Source organism: Lepidochelys kempii, chromosome 9 (genome assembly GCF_965140265.1).
Source record: "Lepidochelys kempii isolate rLepKem1 chromosome 9, rLepKem1.hap2, whole genome shotgun sequence".
Lineage (NCBI taxonomy): Eukaryota > Metazoa > Chordata > Testudines > Cheloniidae > Lepidochelys > Lepidochelys kempii.
The window spans coordinates 66,921,586-66,944,596 of NC_133264.1; the positions used below are offsets into that span (position 1 = coordinate 66,921,586).

General features: G+C 40.3%; 1 protein-coding gene across 9 annotated transcripts in view; it reads right to left on the bottom strand.

The window, feature by feature from the left end:
• DIAPH2 (diaphanous related formin 2) overlaps positions 1 to 23,011 on the bottom strand; it is an 811,118-nt gene that overhangs the window by 452,120 nt on the left and 335,987 nt on the right. For all 9 annotated transcript variants that reach the window (XR_012160923.1, XM_073360856.1, XM_073360855.1 and 6 more), the window contains one exon: positions 3,213 to 3,314. Coding sequence is in view for 8 of the 9 variants with exons in the window: in XM_073360856.1 (XP_073216957.1) it covers positions 3,213 to 3,314 (102 nt within the window). In the remaining variant the exon portion in view is untranslated. The remainder of the gene's footprint in view (positions 1 to 3,212; positions 3,315 to 23,011) is intronic.

Here is a 23,011-nt window from a genome sequence, read left to right on the forward strand (position 1 = left end):
CTGTTACCAAAGTCAGGTTGCAGGGGATTCCAGATAACTGAATACCAAGAATGATGAGCTTTCTTGAAATCACAAGAAGGGTAAGAAAAGATATCAGAAATTTGTCAGATGTAGTAGAAAGCACACTGCTAGCAAACTATGTTATATTATATTAAATCTATGTGTGTATATATAAATGTATATATGCACATACAGACACAAACACACACTTCCCTTATTGCAGCTAGATGAGTGAATATAAAGAACAGCCTAATTTATAATAAGGCTGTATTAATTCAAAACTTATTTACAGCTAAGACTGCGTGTCTGTCACAGAGGTTATAGATTCTGTGACTTTCCGTGACTCTGTGACTGTTGCAGCAGCCGGTGCAGCCAGCTCAGGGGCTGCTCAAATACTCGGCAGCAGTTTAGGTGTGGGAGGGGGATCAGGGCTGGGTTGGAGAGCACGGTGGCACTTACCTAGTTGGGGGGAGGCTCCCCCTGGAAGCGGCCAGCATGTCCATGCAGCTTCTAGGCAGAGGGGCCAGGGAGCTCTGTGCTCTGCCCCTGCAGCTCCCATCGGCCGGGAACCGCAGCTATGGAGCCAGAACTCATGGCGAGGGCAGCATGCGGAGCCCCCCAACCTTCCCTCCTCCTAGGAGCTGAAGGGACACGCGGAGCTGGATAGGGAGCCTGGGAGTCCGCCAACACTCCCCACCACGCCACCACCAGCAGGGGCGCCGGGCCACGCACCGCTGCCGGCTCCACGCCCCCAACCCCAACCAGCATGAATCACAGGCCGCCCACCACCACCCGCCTGCCCCAGAAGAGCACCCGCAGCCCCCAGGACCAAGTTTTAGTTAGGGGTAGACAGTACAAGTCATGGACAGGTCAGAGGCCATGAAACTTCGTTTACTGCCCATGACCTGTCCATAACTTTTACTAAATATACCCATGACTAAAACGTAGCCTTATTTATGGCTCATCCCAGGACCAGCAGGGCCTGGAATGAAGCAGACTCAAGGATACAGCTTCTGAGGGAAGAATGTTTCTGATTTTAAACAGAATCTACCTCTATGATAAACATGGGTTGATTAAAAAAACCAGTACACACACAAACACACACACAAATGACAGTGACTCCAAAGGGAGCCTACATCCTCCTGTGGTGAAAGTATGGGAGCTTTAACACATTAAACATATCAAGGTGGAATGTGTGGCTTACAAACTGAAAATAATTTAGGAGAGACAGAAGATCCTTAGGGAAGACTTCATGGGAACTGTTGGATGACTTTTTCTGTGTTGCCACTGGAACTTAAAGGTTTGGCATTAAATAGTTCCCTTTTATATACTTTTGCACAGAAAAGGAGTAACCAGGGCCTTTTTTTTTTTTAGCCTGTAAAAAAACCTAGCAAACTACTTAGCAATAGTAAGGTGTGTCTCAAAACAATTGACCTACTTTTTGAAAAGTATGCCTTCAGACACTGATAAATAGAATAAACTACCTCAACAACAGAATCAACCTGAACTAATTCTTTTCTTGAGGTTGTATGCTACTCTCTGTTACCTTTACCTCTCTTCTCCTCTCCTCCAACCACAGGGTCCTCCTGAACCCCCTCCCCAGATTACTTTTGAAGTTGCTCCTGTATAAATTGGTCTCTCCAAAAGGGATGACATTGTAGAACTAGGCCATTCATTAGAAAGCTAGAAAATATATGAAAAATCACTAAACCTTTCATTTTCCAGTTCCTATATTTAAAAAAGCCACATCTGATCAGGCCAAACGTTTTTCCTTTGCCTCAACATCTGAGAAGCGTTGTAAGGACTGACTTACTTATATTTTGTGCAGTCAAACTGGGTGCCCAAACTGAACTTCTAATGCAGCGGTTTCCAAACTGTGGGTCAGGACCCCAAAGAGGGTTGCGATCCCATTTGACTGGGTCACCAGGGCCAGCATTAGATTTGCTGGGACTCAGGTCTGAAGCTGAAGCCGGAGCTCCAGCCCCACCTGGGGCAATGGTGCTTAGGCTGCAGCCCCCTCTCACCCACAACCTGGGGTGGCAGGGCTTGGGCTCCAGGGGTCATGTAATAACTTTATTGTCAGAAGAGGGGTCGCAGTTTAATGAAATTTAAGAACTCCTGTTCTAATGGATATCTGCTTATAACATTTTTCCCAGGACAGACTACGATCTCTAGCCAAAATTGCAGTTATTTTTGTGACAATCTGATTTACTGCATATATAGCAATTGAACTACACACTTTTTACAAAACACTTCTGGATAGTACTTTTGGAACTTAGACTTTACTACGTAACTTATGCTATATTGGAACATTTGATTTAGAGATGAGTCCTAGTCACAAATGGACACATTTTGATTTTCTTATTTTGGTCATACTTTGTCTCCGAATAGGGACTACTTTTTGGAGACAAGTGCTGCAACTCAAGGTTGAGTATCATCAGAATCTAGCCCAGAACTTGGATCCAGATCTGAAATTTTCCCAAATGCAGAGGTTTTACTAGGTTTTGCAGTCAGGTCCACAATTTATCTGAATAAACAAAGTTTATTATAAACCCTAAAATTATTGATTCGTCTTAATAAGATATCTTGCATCTTTTCTCAAGTTCCACTCCTTTTAGTAGCAAAATGATATATGTTACAAATATATGAGCATGAATAGCCTAATTTTTTATTGCAAGGCGAGGGAGGAATATCTGAACTTAGGAATAATACATAGGCTAACTCTTTCAATTGCCAATGCAGTCTCTTAGATATTAAGTACAAACAACAAATGGGCGAAAAAAATCATCAGTCGATGACTCTGCATAAATGAATCCTTAAGAAGTTCTAAAATATACCTCTTCTGCTCTATTATTTATCAACAGCACTCCATTGTCAATCAGCAGAGAGATTTGATTTGTCATAGAAATGACTTTTATAGAAAGTGGCCGTTAATTATACATCACTGTTCCTTTCAGTGGTACAGTATAGAGTAGGCTCTGTTAAGTACCTGTAGGGATTCTATTCCATAAGAACCTTAATTTCCTGATTTTTGTCAATATTGTGCAAAATAAATGAGAGAGAGAGAAAGAGAGAGACAGTGGTCCACAATATGTGCAGTCTGAAAAACATGCATTAACAGTAATGAAAAAAAAAATACACTATTTAAATGTTTTTCCTTTTAATGTATCTTATAAATGACAAGCCCGGCTGAATATTAGTCGAACACATACCACAACTCCAAACTGTTCTGGCTCACAGAGATCATCATATTCATGCTTTAACTGGGCTAAGGCACTGAGTTCCTTCTGTTCAGGAAGATTCTTCACCAAATTCTGGAACCAAAGAAATAAAAAAGCATATTACTTTACCTTCATAGTCTGCTAATTGCTGTGATTTTAATGAGCATTTGTTAAACATTTTATATTATACGATGTTTGTAGTTTGTTAGATGACTTGGTAATTAAGGGAATATTGTGAGACCCTCTATTTTTTCCCCATTTGGATATTTCCAATGCATGCAAACATTGATCTCTTAACGTACAAGTAACACAACAAATCAGTAAGTTAGATGGGTTTATACAGATGTCAGCATCTCCACTAAACAGCCTCTGTGACAGGAATCATGATTTTCCAGTATTAAGGAGTTAGGGCTGTGATCTCTGAACCACTAGCACCAACACATTCAAGTATTAGTCATTGGCTCCCAACTTTTTTTTTTTTTGCCCCTGTGGTTTCATCTTCCTCATTAAATTATAAATAAGGAGTATTATCTTCCTTCCCACCCACATAGAAAGCAAAATTTTACTTCCCAAAATAACTCTGGGCCTTATCCACAAAAGCAGTCTGCAGTCATCACTTGAAAGACATTTACACAGAAATGGAAACCATTCCAAAATTGCATAAGTCTCTGGAGCTTTAGCTATTAAGCATAACTTTTCAACCTCTTCTCCTCTGATAATGCTAAGCAAGATGTAAAATTGGTTCATAAGCTCATCTCACTATACACAAAGAAAATGCTGCATATATCATATGACTAACTGAACTCTGGCAAAAGGACAGGCCTAATTTGCATGCCCCTCTTCATTGCTTTATTTTAAATAAATATACTTTGGGTAGTACAGGTGTACAGAAATCCCTAATTTTATAGTTAAATCAATATATGTAAAATTTATTCTTGCACAGTTTTTTCTTTGTCATGTGTAAGAAGAAAAGACTAGCTTTTTTTTAAAAAAAAAATTGAGCAGGATATACTTGTCTGCTCTAAGAGACTCAAGGATCTTAGGTTTCCTGTTAAACACAGGTGTCCAGCTGGATCAGAATGTTGCCAGGCTGATAGAACATGTGTACTACTATTGTACACACTCATCAATACACTAGTTCCTAGTGGCTGTCCTTCCCTCTGCCTTGCCGCCACAGATCGCCATTGCTCATCGATGACTTATGGTAGACAAACTGGGAAGACAGAAAACTGGAGCACTGATGGCAAAAGATAATATCTGAATCAGCTCTAGAGTAGCATAAGGATTTTATAGGATCCCTTGTGATGAATGCTTAAGGACCCATTTTTTTCCCCCTACACCTTTACAAAGCTGTTTCAGATAGCATACATACAGTCTAGTCCACCTGGACTGCCTTTGCTGAGTTCCAGAATCTGCTATCTAATAGTCTATGTTGCAGAAAAAGGCTGAATACATTTAAGGATGCTTTCCAGACCTACAGAAGGGAAGCCGGAGCAGAAAGGGATAAAAGTAATGCACACCCTAACTAAATGCAAGCCATTCTCACAAGCTAACATTACACTATCTTACTGATGTACAAACTCCTCTGGGAAGTGGACGCAGTTCAAATGTCCTTGCTAAAACTTATAGGACTTATTACAGTCTCCATTACAATTAAGCAACATCAGCTGCTTGCTGACCCAAACTGTGGTCGACATGTATTTCCATATATTTATGTTAAAAAATCACTTTCATCATTGAATATATGTTGGAATTCAAATTACAAAAATCGTATCTCTGACTCACTACTCATGTTTCAGCCTACTGTAGTTTTGTAAGGCTACTACAACTAAAGGTTTTTAAATGGAAAACTTCGGTATAGATGAGTCTGTGACACCACTGTAACAGTAGAATACAATCTTTCATGCATCATAGCTTTCACTTTATGGTATTTCAGAAGTGGGATGTAAAATTATTCCTGTTCATAGAACGGAGAACTTAACTACTTCCCACATTTTGGCAATTTTCCTACAGCATTCCCCAAACTTTATTTTCCTTAAATGTTAATTGTTAGTGAAGTGAAGGTATTGAACTATAATGCCCTTACTTTCTTACCAAAACCTAACTGTTCTTTCTCATCTCATTTCAACTCACTGAGCCATGCTACTTGTAGAAGAACAGAATTGGGCTCTCCATGATTAAGTCCATCATATTGTACATAAATTGTGTTTAAACTGCAAAAGACCCTAATTTATTTTGTCAAACTCATTTTAGAATGGCATAACTATCACTGTGCCTATGCCATCTAGAATTAAGTAGTGTTCTTATAGTTGTTTGGCTTTTTAACATTATGATTTCTTTTTCTCATGCTGGTTCTGTCCATAGACTTTGTTATGGAGAAACACGCTTGATTTCTTTTTTAGGGAAAGCCCTGGCAAAGACTGCACACAATACCACACCTGCTCTTTATTCTAGCTCCAAGACCTGCAACATATCTGTCAGTCACAGATTCTAAAAGCATACTGTACATAGTTTTCAAAAAACATTAGTTTGCAAAGACATTTGTTTTATACATGTGAACACAATGCCTAAAACTTTCAGATACAGGATCAACAGTTGGCAGTTGTGACTCAAATGACGCAAAACCTCACACTCACTGAGTTTGGATAGAATACTAAGAAAGTTTCGTATTGATTATATAGTACAACCCCTTCAATACCAGTTACAAGCTTACATGAATTAAAAGCAGAGCTGGTAAAGTGTCAGTCCTGTAAGAAAAAAATAGAAATAAATAGAATATTACATGACCAGTTCCAGTCTAGTTTTCACAGTTCTGAAGAACAAATCTTTGTCCTTTCCTTATTTCTTCATAGGAAAAAATGCACTTGAATTGAATGCACACATCGATCAAGATACACGTTCCCATGAAATAAAAGTGAAAATGGAAATTTGCCTCAACACATTGTCATGAAGCCTTTGCTCTATTTGATGCTTAAGTAATAATTACCTCTATTTGTTTTTTCTATATAATAAATTCTCACAAATTAAATATCCAAGGAAGCACATAAAGAAATTTAATTTTTGTGACCTTGGGGAAAAGTCATTTTGCCCATTATTACTTTCATTTTCCCTTTAAAAGAGGATACAACTTAAATTTAATTTACACATAGCATTTCAGGGAACTGACAGTGTCTCAGAATCTTTCAGTCAATGTCTTTTAATGGTTGCAACTGTCAAAATGCTCCTCCATAATTCATGTCCCTTTTCAAAAACAAAGCACTGACACAGTTAATGTAGTTTAGTAAGTGTGCATTTCAAGGTCTTCTATTTTACTTGCATAATCCAATGCAACATGGAAAATACTAATATTTAAAAAGAGCTGCAGGGAACAAAGTAAGCATACATAAATGCACTCAAATTGTTTCGTACACAGACACCCTGCACACATTATTTCTCCAAGTCTTGTAGTTGTTGCTTCAAAGCTGATTTTATCAGTCACAAATACATTAACAAGGTAACTAACTGTGCTTCAACTGCAGTAATGTTAAAATGTGTTGAAAGCAGAAAACAAGCAGGTTCACAACTTTTTTTTTTCTTTTTAAGTTTACCCAGCCAAGAATTTTGTTTTTGTTTTAAAACCAAAGGTTGTAGAAATCTGTGTTTTGCTACTTTTGTGTCTACTTATTTATGAAATATGGATAAAAAGTAATTTAGGAGTATTTTATTATAATATTTAATATTAAACTTTTTAATCATGTATGTTTCCAAATGGTCTGGAATGCCACTGCAGCTAATAAAATGTATTACAGTGTATTAATAATATGGCAGAGTTAAGTGCTATACAGACAAATCATGCACAGAGATCTCAATATTATAGAAAGCAAATGATGGGAGAAAGGAACACAACGTACAAACAGAGCGTCCAGGGTGACAGCAGGAACACAGAACTAACAAGACAGCTGCCCATTTCTTGATTATTTTAGAGTTGCAAAGTTAGTTATCTAAACTCAGGGATAGACATCGTAACAGAAGTGAGTCTTCACTTAAATCCTTCCGCGCAGAGTAGCTCAGGAATGGTGTTCCTTGAGTGAAGAGCAGAATGAAAGACACTTGTGGGACAAGTAGGTCACTTACTGAAGGAAGAGGACAGGGAACAACAAAACAAGAGAGAAGGTTGAGTAAGGAGGGGCAAGGATATATAGGGCTTCAAAGGTGAAGGTGAAAAGTTTAGTTGTGATGGAGATGGGGAGACCATGGGAAAAAAAGGGTTGAAATGGTCAGTTTTCCTTGTAAAGACTATTTTACAAGGACTAGTGAAAGATGATCTGATGCCCAATGAAGCTCAAAAGAAGGTGGTTTCATTTTTTCTTCCCTCCTTTACCTCAGATGAAGATCAAGTCTACAATCTTGCAACTAATATCACATACCCATGGAAGACACTACTACTTTTTTTTTTTTTTTAACATCTTTTCTAAAATATCCAGAACTGTTTTAATAAGACATACTATAACCAAATATAGTCTCATCTAATCATCAGGAAGCTGTTTGTGTTCATCCCTCCCCACTCCAAGTTAACTGTTTAAAGATATTCAAGGTATTAACTGAGGTACAAAGTTAAATTTGCTATTGTACTAATAAAAGAAAAAGTCTCTTCAAATACAATCGTTATACTTCTGTTTACCTTGTGTGATAATCATGTTTTTATTTCCCAATAAAGTGTATTCATTTCCAAATTATTTTTACTCAGCTTTATGATTAACTACATCTACTTATGAAAATGACAAACTTTGGTACTAATTATCTTCTTTTTTTTGTTACTGGTTCAATTTGCTTTAGAAGTAAAATGATAAACCATCTCCAGACAGCGAAAATGGTGTTAGAATCAAACAAACTGAACAAGCAAAAGAGTAATCCTGCTGGGATTCCATTTAGAACAAATAGCAGATGTGTGATGATAAAATTATTTCTGCTGTTTATTATACCTCTGTTTGCACACACTCAGACTGCAGCACAAATGCTCATTTATTATTAAGACCCATTTTCAATTTAAAATATCTGCATCATTTTGAGTCAGCAACTACTACAGAAAGCCAAGGCTCCTCTACAGGATAACTAAAACACACCCCAAATACAGGTATTTATGGAGCTATGCACGCGCACACACAAACACACACACAGTTGACAGTATTTATGGAGCTATGGAAGCTGGGAAGGTTCCACGCGCATGTGCACACACATCAGATACAGGTATTTATGGAGCTATGGGAGTTTGGATGGTCCAAGTTCATGGAAAAGTTGGTACTGTATTAACAGTTCTCATTTTATGGGACTATTCTTTGGGGCTGGAATAAACATCCTATACAAGTCTGGGTACACAGAGACCTCTTGGCTTGGAGTTTAATCTCCAATCAGACAATCTGCACCATCCTGATTGCCAGTTTTGCCTGCATACAAATTTTGAGAGCGGTAACAAGATAATTTTTGAGCTGCATCGTCTTCTTCTTCAAGTCTCTTATTGACATCTGAAATGTTAGCCATGGAGAAGTTTGAATGATGTCAGGCCCTGCCCCCTTTAAATCTTTCCAGTTAATTAACACTCCGGCAGCCTGGGGAACAAACTGAGTGGCAGTAATGGGGATTCATTGAGTATGTTTAATAGGTCATTCCAAAATATACTAATTAATCATATATGGTTACTGAGGGCTAAGTAAGACACTTTACCCCTGGAAAGGGGAGAGAGAACAAACATCTAATCCTACATTACATGGATAATTCCTTCTAGAAAAAGTTACATCTCTTGCAGCTCTGAAGCCCAGGAAGTTCATGGAAGTAGAGGTAATTTTCTGAGAGATATGGTCCAGAGTCTATCTTCATAATCAAACAACTAAAAATGCATTTTGATATGCAAAATCCTTTTTTCTTGAGAGGAAATTGATTAATGATCATTCTTATAAACTTGCAGAAATTAATACCAAGGTACTGGATTCCAAAAATCACTGATTTAATAAATAAATATGATTAATGATTTCAGTGAAGCTCTTACTCAAAATATTGTCATCATGGCAATGAGTACACAAATGGACTGGGATAGCATGAAGAGGATTTTCTCATGCTACAGAATTTGGAAATGCCTTAGGGATTCAATTCAAAACACATTAATGATTTTGTAAGATGTTTTGTTAATTTGCTTTTTGTTAAATGATATGGCTCTTGCTTATACAGACTAAAGCCAGGAATTTACAATGGAACAAAACAACATTATTTTGGATTGCAAGCAAGAATGCTGATTTGTTATAACTCTCATGACAGTTCCATTGGATTAAGGCTATTATTCTTGTGTACAGAAAAATACCAATGAGAAATTACAGTCTGCCTATCTAAAATTCACCAGTGATTTACACTGAGTAGAGGATTCACCAAATTCTTTCCAGAATGATTGTGTATTATTTGTTAAGGATGTGACCTTTCACTGCAGAATGACTTCTGCCTTTTTTGCACCGCTGCCCAGAGCCCCAAACAGATATAGTTATTCATGTACTTCCAGTTTTAAAAGTTATTATTATTTGAGATCTTTGGATGAAAGATGGTATACAAAATGCCAGCTATTACTGAAACTACTACTTTTGTCCATCCACTGTTTTAAAATAGACCAGGATTTTTCACCATATAGGTTTCCTGGAACACTTCTTTATGAAATTATTTTTTACTTAACTTATCCAGACATTATTAATAAGTGAGGGTAGTCAATAAAACATCAAATATGAAGCTTTAAAGTTATGCAAAGATACAATGTAGTGATTGTGGGAAGATAGGTATTAAGATATTAATTTGATGGATTTGCAGACTTCCTCCTTTAATTATTGATCTTATCTTGATTAAGAAAAATAAAACTAAATAAAAGGTTATATTATAAGTCACATCCTGGAACAGAACCATAATAAAACAGAAGATGAAAGTGTATTTCCAATTATATTATATACCTGAAGCTCATAACATATATAAACTTATTTAAAAATTTTTTTTCTTTTGACAATCTCTCCTATCAATATAATGTGTCTAACATATGTTCTGAAGATAGAACAACAGGGAAGTGTTGGCATATTCTGATATATACAAAAAAAGGTTTTCAAAAGTACTTGTTATAAAATGAAAGTCGGCAACAATTTAAGTCACACATCTCTAAAAACCTCAAATATAATCACACAGAATGAAAGACATTAATATGCGAAGCATCTTTACAAGTCAGTCTTTTTGTCTTTAATTCAGTCCTAAAAACAATCTTCAGATTCCTCACTGTGCTAACACAGAATACCATTCCACACCTGAGGCATAAATTTTAATACTGATCTAATGTCAATGATAATCCTGTTGTATTACTTAAACCTCTGAAGGTAGCAGTACACGAGGATATGTTTAAATCTGTTTATTTTGCAGCTACCCAGAAGAATTAACTAACCCAAATAAATAAATACGATCAAATACACTTTTCCTTGATAATTCTAATTAATCTCTGAGAGACAGAGAGAGAGAGAGAATCACTGGCAAACTATGATATTTTAAATTAAAAAAAAAAATACATCACAGAGTATGAGTCCAAAGCTGTGGCTGTTAAGATGACAAAGATTATTTACCAGAAACTGAAGTTATCTGAATGTATATTTCTGCCTAGCTATACTGTAGAAGTTGCACATATTGCTTTTCAGGAGGTCCCAAGAGAAGTTGCAAAGTAAAATCATTGCTAAAAGGAGGTACACTTAAGCCTACGCATTCATTAGAAAATCAGTTTATGTTAGAACATGACTTTGAATAGGGTTAATCACAACCGGATGTTATGATTAGAGGTTACGTTAGATGTTTGAATAGGGTTAATCACAACCGGATGTTATGTTAGAACATGACAAAGGGTTAATCACAACCGGACAATGTGATGTTAAATGTGATTGTTCTTGACTAAAACTGATCAAAAACAGGAAATGGAAAAGTAACAAAAACATTGTGCACAGTCACGCTCATTGAAATTCTCAGGGGTATTTCCATATCAAAATTTGAATGCAATGAAAAAAATGGCCAAAATTTAACATTTAAAAAATTTACCAACTCTATTGCTAACAAAATCCCACAAATATCATATTCACTTTCACATACACAGAGATAGCAAGTTCTTCATAATAGGTTATAGTTAAGGCTGTCCATTGCAATGTGATTTTCACTTCTTGTATGTGTATGATGAGAATAAGGACATTGTTGAATTGGAAATGTGATAGAGACATAGTTCATATGTTGGTGTGGCTGAGCGTGGCAATGAAGATTCACGCTCTATTATGTTCATGTTACTTTAACTTAAGATTTGTGTGTGTTTTTTTTAAACCATTTGAGTGGTGTGGAAATACAGCTGAGACACTACAACTCTAAGTTAAAGCTTTTCCATGGCAGTTTCCCAGTATTATTTAGCACCAAAACTTTAACTCTATTTGGCCTACGTCTATGGGAGGGAAATCTTGCTCCAAAAGACCTTACAAAGTGTACGTGAATGGGTCTCCCTTTCTGCAGACATTTTCAAGATCCTGGGTAATGCGGGACATATTGCAATTTCCTGCACCTGACAGGAGCAGTCTGTCCACTGTTCTTAGCCAAACAGCGGCCACACTGTCGGGTGCAGTGACTTTGGGTCTAGATGGAGTTTCTGGCTGTGACGTTATGAGATCACATCCAGAAAGTGTGGGGGCTGGATCAGAGGTTAAATGGACATCTAAAGCAGATCTGTCAGCCCAAACTGCCTCAGCCACTATAGAGATACCAGAATGATCATAGCTTTGTTACTTGAGTTCAGAAATCACCCTGGTAATCAGAATATGATTATGTATATGAAGATGTATATGAAGATATACAGAAGATGTATATGAATTCTTTGTTCCACTGTAAGAGAGTCATGCAGTAGCAACCATGGACCCTCTTGAGCAAAAGTTTTAACATTTTGCATTGTCCTTTCTGACAAAGTAGTCTTCCATGTACCCCACTGATAGAATATCATTTCCATGAAGGGTGTGTAGAGGGACCATGTGCTCAGGAAATCTGCTCACTTGTTGATTCCTGGAAAGTTAAGGGACATTCATGTCACACTATTTCCAGAAGTTGATGTCCTCCAGGCAGAAGGATGAGCATCCCATTGGAGGACAGGCAGTAATATTGTACAAGCTACCCCGGTGGCTCTGGACTCTAGAATGGTTGTGTGTAATCCCATGTTGTTTGGGTATCAGGTCTCTGTGGTAACATGACATGGTACTATGACCTTTGTTTCTTATCACATTTTCAGTGAAGAACAGACATTCCTTAGCCCAAGTTGGAGAGTTTGAAGGCAAAGTTTGACAAGCAGCTTCACGTAAATGAATGCCAGCACGTGGCCTACGACTGAGAGGTATGTTCATAAGGTAATAGTTGTGGCTGTGATGATCAGCTCTGATGTGGCTCCTGACATTCCCACCAAATTTGTTGTCTGGCCGACCGGGATGACAAGGGAAGCAGAGGATGATTGTCTCCTTTGGCACCATGACCATTTTGATTATGTCTGCCCTGAGGTTCAGCATGAGCCCATTGCCCCTGTCAAGACTAATACTTGTAGGGCTTTCAGTAGGGGATGGTGTGTCAATCCCTCAATGGATCTCAGGATGGCCCTCATGTTCTTCAAGAGGGTGAAGTGCTTTGTCAGCCTTCAAACTGAAAAGCTCCATCTCTTTGACGAGTTGCGCCTCTGGTAGAGCTCCGAAGGCTCATCTCAGGATTACATGGTCACAGCCACCAACCTTACAACCATGTCCTAGGCTGTCCTGGCAACCATCTGGCCATGAATATAATTTCCTTTATCTCCTCCCTACCATCATCAGGCAGCTTGGACAAAAGGTAAGTTGACCTCCTCCTTGTCAGGACATGTTACTTGGCAAATAATGCTTGATAATTTGCCACCTATAGTTGCAGTGAGGCCAATCAATAAGCTTTGCCCCCAAAGAGATTCAACTTTTGGGGTCCTTTGTCCCTGGGTGTACATGTACCTTTCACTGACTAGGGTTTCTCTTGTACCATTGTGACTACTAATGACCTGAGGCACTGGGTGGGAAGAGAAGTGTTCTGAATTTAGCTGGGGCACTTGGTAATGTTTCTCTGCCATGTTGGAGGTCAGCTGAACAGTGTATGGAGTTTGCTAAAGGGCTTTGGCCAATTCCTGTTTGCCTTTGCTAATGGGGGAATCAATGCTGGCAGGGGACTGATGCAGCCAGGATATCACAGTTTGTGTGACTATTCACAGACAACCACCATCTAAATATCCAGAGTCTCGGGAAATATGTATTAGAAGATCCTAGGTCAGGGATGGGCAAGCTTTTTGGCTGGAGGGCCACATCAGGGTTGCAAAACTATATGGAGGGCTGGGTAGGGAAGGCTGTGACTCCCCAAACAGTCTGGCCCCCAGCCCCTATCCTCCCCCTTCCATTTCCTGCCCACTGACTGCCCCGACCCATCCAATCCCCCCTGCTCCTTGTCCCTTGACCACCCCCTCCCAGGACCCCCACCCCTAACCACCCCCGGGGAACCCAACCCCTATCCAACCGCCCCTTCTCCCTGTTCCCTGACTGCCCCGACCCCATCCACACCCCCGCCCCCGACAGGCCCCCTGGGACTCCCACGCATATCCAACACCCCCTGCTCCCTGTCCCCTGACCTCTATCCACACCACCACCCCATAACAGGCCCCCCAGGACTCCCATGCCTATCCAGCCCCCCCATTCAATGGTCCCCTCCTCCCTGTCCCCTGACTGCCCTCTGGGGCCCCCTACTCCCTGCCCCCTTACCATGCCGCCACGCTGCCTGACAGGAGTGGTGGGCCAGAGCACTTGCAGCACAGCGTGCTGAGGCTGCAGGGGAGGGGAAACAGCAGGAAAGGGGCCGGGTACTAGCCTCCCCAGCCTAGAGCTCAGGGTCCGGGCAGGACGGTCCCGCAGGCCGGATGTGGCCCGTGGGCCACAGTTTGCCCACCTCTCTCCATGAAATCACCAGCCACTGGGGCTGGTTGGACAGCTCTGTCTCGAAACAATTAAGAGTCTGGCTGCTCTGTCCCCATTGTCAGTGTTCTAGGCAGTGATAACCACTGAAAAGACTGATCTCTTCCTCTTTCTGGATCTATACAAAGTGAACTATCTATGGGACACATGCAATGATGTCGAGCCACCATAACATACAAATTGGGTACCCTCCTACTTGTGTCCTGTTATGCCTGTGCTGGATCAGTGCTCTGTAGCAGGGTCTCCTACACTTGCTCCGAAGTCATCTGTGAAAACTAGTGTTGAGGACTCCCTGCTCTGAGCTGGAGAAAAATGCATAAAACTGCTGGAGCAGATGAAATTGGACTGCGTCTCCCTTGACTTGAAAGTCCTCTACGTGAATGATTTGCACACTGCACATTTATCAGAAATGTGTGTCTTCCTCGAACAGAAAAGAACTTATTTGAACAGAACATTTACATTGGCTATGCCTTTTGACAAGAGGAATGATTCTGCCACAGGCTGGGCAGAGCCCTAAACCCTGAAAGCTTACAGTTCACCATGATGGTTCTCCACTGTACGGGGCATAGAAAGGGGTATGTACAACTATCTCCTCTATCCTTTTTCCTTCTTCTTTTGTTAGTTCTTTTATTTCAGATATTATATGAGAGAGAGGGAGATCTTCACCAGAATAACAAGGATGACCAGCAGGTAAAACACTTGCCAGGTTCCCTCTCGCTGCCACACGCTCTAAGAAGAAACTGAGGGAAAAATGTGGTTGCCCTGCCTTTTATGCTTTTGCATGGGAACACAAGGTGGGCAATGGAGCATGCAGTCCTAGCATGGGAGCCAGGCTGAAACATCCTTGAAGGAGGATATTTAGTTGAAAGTTATACGTTTGATAAAAAGGTTAAAACTGGACATTTTTATATCTTAAAGGTATTACTTTTTTAAAATGGATAGAAGGGCATGGGGACAGCATTCTGACCACAGTGCAGAGAACCAGGATGAGGAGCTCACTGTGTTTTAGTGATTACCCAGTGCTAGGGAGGCCAAAAAAGTGACCTGGAAAAGCTAGTCGGACACAGAAATTGCCTCTCAAATTGAGACACAATTTTGCTTCTCAAACAAGTTTTGTTGCAAGTCCCCCCTTCCCTATCACCACATCCCAACACCAGAGAGAGAGCAGGGAGAGGAAGAGGCTTGCTGTAAAAGCAAACTAAGAATCCCTTCATATACCTGTACTAACAGGGAATACTGTCCAGCTGGCAGACCTACTGTGATATGCCAGAGAGCAGCCTGGATATGGCAATTCTTGCCAGGCCCCTAAGAAAAGGATTCCTTTTGTCGAACCACAATGGGATTGCAGAAGACTAAGGGGGTAAGGAAAGTGGTAATAGACTGGTGGTTTTATGAAGGCAGCAGCATTCCTTGGCATAAATAAATTATGACAAACAAAATTAATAACAGAAGCATTTAATAAAACACTGCCACAAGTCTTACATTTAGTTTAACTCCACCTACATAGTAAGCATAGGATGTTATTACCAAGGTATTTTTTAGCTAGAAGGATCTGAAGGAAACAGGCTGCACAGCTACATGTCAAAGAAGAGTTATTCTGTCTGTAACTTCTAAGCAGCTGAATAGATTTAAGTCAAATTTGCCTGCCGGGGAGAGGAGAGGTGTTGGAGAGCCTTTACCATAAGTATAAGTGTCACAAGATGGATGCTGGTGTACATTTGTATTACATAAAGATAATTAATCCCAATCACAACTGCAAGTCTCAGTAGAACCTTAAATATACAGTTGCTACGAATACCTCCATAATAAAATATAAAACTGAACGAAAAAAGGAAGGTAGTCTCATACAAACATGAAGAAAAGTGAAAATGAGGAAGACAGAGCGTTCAATGGACATATCAAATGAATCTTTACTATCCTAATTTATGATATTATAATTATATATGTAACAGTTCGGAAAGGAATTTGTTCACATAATATGATCCAATAGAGCAGCATAAACTAGCAAAATATGAATGTATTTTGAAAAAAAAACATGCAAATTCATGGCAGTTAACATAACTGGGGACTGATGCCTTACACGGTCATATATTAATCAGTCTCTGCAATAACTCCTGACTTCATCACCCTTGTTATATGGCAACACAAAGCTGAACCCTCTTACAGATTTTGAGCTCACAAAACTGAGAAAATAACTATTCCCTTGGCTCCAGGACGGACAATCATTCACTAAAGACTGACAACTTTTCAATATTTTTATAGCAAAACAACATTGACATTAAAAATAAAACCCACACACACACACTTCCTTGAGTCAAGAGAAACAGGTCAGCCTGAGCAATCATTTCACTCTTGGGAGCATACTGCTTGTTATGCGACAGTTCCACCTTAATAAACTCAGACAACCAAAAAAAACCAAACCAAACCAAAAAACCAAACCAGACTTTTGTAATATTTGAGTTAGGGTTGAGAGTATAGGTACTGAAGGGTACTGAACTTCAGAAGCATATACTAATTATACAAAAACAATCAGTAAGGCTTTCTCCTGGTTTTGGTCAGTAATGAGATTAAAGAATTTCATTGATGGATAAGACCCTCTAAGAGTTACAGCAGCTTCCTCTACTTTGTACCAAAACTGTGAAGGAAGTGCAGGAGACATGATGTGACCTCTATAGGTATGTCTACACTCAATTAAAAACCCACAGCTGACCCATGCTAGCTGTCTGGAACTAAGGGGCTCAGGCTAAAGAGCTGTTTAATTGCATATAGACGTTCGGACTCAGGATGCAGCCTGAGCTCTCGGATCCTCCCACACCAAAGGGTCCTAGAGCCTGGGCTCCAGACAAATCCTAAACCTCTACACTGCAATTGAACAACCCCTGACCCTAAGCACCGCCAGTAAGAGTCAGCTGGCACGGGCCAGACAGAGGTTTTTAATTGCAGTGTAGACATCCCTCGGCCCGCGCCGCTTCCCGCAGCCCAGATTGGCCTCGAGCAGCGAACCGCAGCCAGTGGGAGCCGCGATCGGCCAAGCCTGTAGACGCAGCAGGTAAACAAACCGGCCCGGCCTGCCACGAGGCTTACCCTGGCGGGCTGCATGCCAAAGATTGCCGATCCCTGCCCTATCTGTACACAAATGAAAGGGCTAAAAGACTTTTTTTTTCTTTCTTTTTTTTAAAAGGAAGAACACTTTTAGACTCCACTGGCAAGTTTTAAAGCCAGTGGAGCATATGTGCCATTCTGCTATGCATGTTCCATGAGAAAATAACTTTCACTGTCCCATGCACTAGATTTTGCCGAAGTATTTTAAAGTAAAATTAATTTGAAATTTGTAGAATTAATTGTTTTGAAGCTTTGATGTGGCAAAACACTGTTAGAAGAATTTTCGAAATATTACCAATATTTTTTTTAAACACATCTCTTGCAGGTATCCTGTCAAAATAACATTAAATTTGGGTAAAATTATTATTCTTGTTGACATTTTTGTGACTGGGCACACTTGCAAAATCTTATATAAAACACAACTTATCTACTCCTGCCCCCCATGAGGATTGTAAGGTGAGGGCAATATCATGTTAATAATTAGGTCTGTCAATTAATTGCAGTTAACTCAGGCAATTAACTCAAAAAAAAACTAATCATGATTTTAAAAATTAATCACGATTAAGCGCACTTAAACAATAGAATACTCACTGAAATACATTAAATATTTTGCATGTTTTTCTACATTTTCACATATATTGATTTCTATTACAACACAGAATAGAAAGTGTACAGTGCTCACTTTATATTATTTTTATTACAAATATGTGCACTGTAAAAGGATAAACAAAAGAAATAGTATTTTTCAATTCACCTCATACAAGTACTGTAGTGCAATCTCCATCATGAAAGTGCAACTTACAAATGTCAATTTTTTGGTTACATAACTGAACTCAACCAAAACAACGCAAAACTTTAGAGCCTACAAGTCCGTTCAGTCCTATGTTTTGTTCAATCACTAAGACAAACACGTTCGTTTAAATTTATGGGAGATAATGCTGCCCACATCTTATTTACAATATCACCAGAAAGAAGAGCAGGCATCTGCATGGGACTTTTGTAGCCAGCATTGCAAGGCATTTACGTGCCAGATGTGCTAAACGTTCATATGCCCCTTCATGCTTCAGCCACCATTCCAGAGGACATGCTTCCATGCTGATGCTCGTTAAAAAAATAATGCGTTAATTAAATTTGCGACTGAACTCTTGGTGGGAGAATTGTATGTCTCCAGCTCTGTTTTACACATATTATGCCATATATTTCATGTTATTGTAGTCTTGGATGATGACCCAGCACATGTTGTTCATTTTAAGAACACTTCCACTGCAGATTTGACAAAACATAAAGAAGGTATGAAAGTGAGATTTCTGAAGATAGCTACAGCACTCAACCCAAGGTTTAAGAATCCGAAGTGCCTTCCAAAAACTGAGAGCGACGAGGTGTGGAGCATGCATTCAGAAGTCTTAAAAGAGCAACATTCCGATGTGGAAACTACAGAACCTGAACCACCAAAAAAACAAAATCAACCTTCTGCTGGTGGCATCTGAGTCAGAGGATGAAAATGAACATGCATTGGTCCTCACTGCTTTGGATTCTTATCAAGCAGAATCTGTCATCGGCATGGACATATGTCCCCTGGAATGGTGGTTGAAGCATGAAGGGACATATGAATCTTTAGCACATCTGGCACGTAAATATCTTGTGACACCAGGCTGCAACAGTGCCATGAGAATGCCCATTCTCACTTTCAGGTGACACTGTGAACAAGAAGCCGGCAGCATTATCTTCTGCAAATGTAAACCAACTTGTTTGTCTAAGTGATTGGCTGAACAAGAAATAGGACTGAGTAGACTAGAAGGCTGTAAAGATTTACATTGTTTTATTTTTGAATTCAGTTATTTTTTGTACATAATTCTACAACTGTAAGTTCCAGTTTTATGATGAAGAGATTGCAGTACAGTACTTATATTAGCTGAATTGAAAAATACTATTTCCTTTGTTTTTTACAGTGCAAATATTTGTAATCAGAAATAAATATAAATTGAACACTATACACTTTGTATTCTGTGTTGTAATTGGAATCAATGTTTGAAAATGTAGAAAACATTAAAAATATTTAAATAAATGGGATTCTATTACTGTTTAACAGTGCAATTAATCACAATTTTTTTAATCGCATGATTCATGGCTATTAATTTTTTTAATCGCTTGACAGCCCTATTTATAATATAAATCAATAAGACTCAACCTTAACTATGGATTTCAAACATTTTCTCACTGTTTATTGGAAAGGGACTGGATTTTGTCCATTGTGAATATTTTAATAGTTCCCATTTGAAATGTCCATTGATGAAGATCATAGGACATGGTCCATATGTTTTGGAATAAATGCCACTGATGAAGAATTAGCAGTACAAGTGCTGATTAAAATCCAATAAAGCATTCAGGCTCCAGTAAGCAATGGTTATAAAGCACTTTGAAATTACTGGATGAAAGATCTATTATATGTGCAAAGTATTTCAACACACGACAACTAGGCTATAGGAACATGGAAACTGCCTCAGTTACTGACTCAGGGCTGGTTTACACTATGGATGTGTGTGTGTGGGGGGAGAATCGATCTAATGTACGCAACTTCAGCTACGTGAATAATGTAGCTAAAGTCAACGTACTTAGATCTACTTAAGGTGGAGTACCACAGTTGACACTAGAGCGACTGGCAGTCGATTTATCACGTCTATACTATACATAAGTAGACCCCCCGCTGCATCAATCACTGCCCATCGATCAGGCTGATAGTGTGGACAAGCCCTCAGAATCAAGAACCATTTACTCCAGTATCTGACAGAGGCCAACACAATACACTTCAGAGGAAGATTCAAGTACCCTGAAGTGGACAGATGTGGAATAATTTCCACCTGGCCCACATTGGATTTCATCTTCCTCTCTAGTAAACGATCTTAAAACCCGAACCACAGAGTTGCTCAAAATTTGCTAGCACCAACTACAGCAACTTTGGATATTCTTGCTAATTATATAAATGTCCAATCCTTTTCTGAATCATACTAAGTTTATGGTCCCAACAACATCCTATGGCAAGGAGTTCCACATTCTAATTATGTGCTGTATTTAAAAAACAATCCAAAAAACCCATCACTTTTGCAAGTGCCACCTAATTTCAATTCATGTCCCCTAGTCACTGTGTTATGAGACAGGGAGAATGAGGCTTCTGATCTACTTTCTCTAGACCTTTTGTTCTTGTATATACTTTTTATGTCTCCTCTTTTTCATCTCCTTTCTAAGATGAAGACACCAATTTTTTTCTTTACATGAGACATCTCCCTTTACATGAGAATGTTTGCTTGCTTCTAATCACTCTTCACTCTTCTCTAACTCCCCCACGCCCCAATTCTACAATACCCTTTTCAAGATGAGGTGACCAATAACGCTACACAGTACTTACTCCTGAGGGGATTCTATGCCAAAAAATTAAAAATTCTGCACAAAGTATTTTGAAATTCTGCAAATTTTATTTGTCAGATAAGTGTGGAAGCTCCGGCATGGCACTGGAGAGCAAAGGCCACTGGCATGCACCATGCAGTTCCGCCCTCCCAGGACACAGACTTAGTCGTGAGGCTGCACCCAACTCTGATGCAGCACAAGGACTGGGCCTGCCCCAGAAACACCCCAGGGCTCTGTCCCTCCATGCCAGGTGCACCGGGTGTGGGCAGGCAGGCTCAGCAAGGCAAGATCCAAGTGTGGAAGGGCTTAGTGTGGGGATATCTAGGTGTGGGTTGAAAGAGTCCTGTGTGGGGCAATCTGAGTGCAGGTGGCTGGCTGAGTGGGGGATCTGGTGCAGGGAGGATCTGGATGCACAGGCACTTGTTAGGAGTTCTGGGTGCAACAGTAATGGGACTCTGTGTGGGGTCCAGGTGAACGTGGTTGGGGCTCCAGGTGTGGGGAGGGAGATTGAGCTCAGCAGGGGGTCTGGGAGTGGGGAGCTCGTGGGGTCCAGATGCAGGGGGAGTGGGGCTCAGTGGGGGGTGTGGATCCAGGTGCAGCTGGTTGGGAATCATAAGGGTGGGGATCCAGATGAGGGTGGCTTGTTGGGGTGGTCCAGGTGCAGGGGCAGTGGGGCTTGCAGGAGGTTGGGGGATGAGACTCAGTGGAGGGTCTGGGTATGAGGGGGATGTGGACTTGCATGGGGATGGGCAGATGGGGGAGCAGCTCCCTGTACAGTAATCCCTCCCCATGCAGCTGAGGAGAAGTGGGTGCAGGAAGTGCAGGCAGGGGCGGGCAGGGGAGGAAAGCACTTTGCAAATCTTACTACAGCTGTAGGGGTGAGGGAGAATCTGGGGGTGGGTCTGACACAGCCCCATATGCCATTCAGGAGAAGAGGAAGTCTCGTCCTCCCCAGCCCAGCTGGGTCTTTCTCAGTCCTGCACCGTACCCTACATTGATTTACCTCTCTGCCTGCTGCCCTGGGAACCTGAAATGTACTGCTGGGGAGGGTCATAAGATTGCTCTTGTGGCTTCCCTTTGCTTCCCAGTTAGAAAGTCATTTTTCTGCAGGGAAGCAAAGAAATCTGCAGGGGACATGAATTCTGCACATGTGCAATGGCGCAGAATTATCCCAGGAGTAAGTACTACAGATGCTTTCTTAAGGTGATAGTTACATTAGAACTTCTTAAGGAAGTACGAGTAGCATTCTTCCCCCTCTATTGTACATTACTTTGCATTTATCAACATATCACGTACTACTGTACTGCCAAATCACCGACCTGGGTTAGGTTTCTACAGAATTCCTCAGTCCTTTATGGTCTTCACTAACCTAAATAAGTTTGTGTCATTGACAATTTTGGCTGTGTCACTGCTTACCACCACCACGCCTTTCACAGATCATTAGTGAATATGTTAAACAACACTCAACCAAGTACTGAATTTTGAGGCACTCTGCTGTTAACCTTTTGCCATAATAAAAACTGACCATTTTGTCCTACTTGTTCCCCCTTTGGTTTCCTAACCAGTTTTTGATCCATGACAATACTTTGCCTTCGCTCCATGACTACTTTGTTTCTTTACTAGTCTCTTCTGAGGGACCTGTCAAAGACCTTCTCCAACTCTAGATAATGTCTCCTGTTCTCCTTTTTCTGCTACTCAAATTAACATTTGCAAAGAACTGTAAGATTAGAGATACATAGTTTTCCTTTTTAGGCTTACCTACATTACCCACTGGATCAACTGGCACCGATCGACCCAGTGGGGGTCTATTTATTGCATCTAGTCTAAATCGATAAATTGACCACCGAGTGCTCTCCCGTCGACTCTGGTACTCCACCGGAGTGAGAAGCAGAAGCGGAGTCGATGGGGAAGCGTCAGCCATCAACTTACCACAGTGAAGACACAATGGTAAGTAGATCTAAGTATGTCGACTTCAGCTACGTTAGTCACGTGGCTGAAGCGGTGTAACTTAGATTGATCCCCCTCCCTGGCAGTATAGACCAGGCCTCAGTTCCTTCAGAACTCTTAGATGTACGCTATCTATGCGCTTTTAAAGCGATTTGTTCCAGCACCTCTTCTTCCGAGGGAATGTCATCTTTATTACTGGATGCCAGGATGGGCAGGCATCTTCTCCCCAAAATCCTCTTGTGAAGATATATGCAAGTAAATCATTTAGCTTCTCAGCAACATCCTTGCCTTCCTAGTTAAAGATGGCCC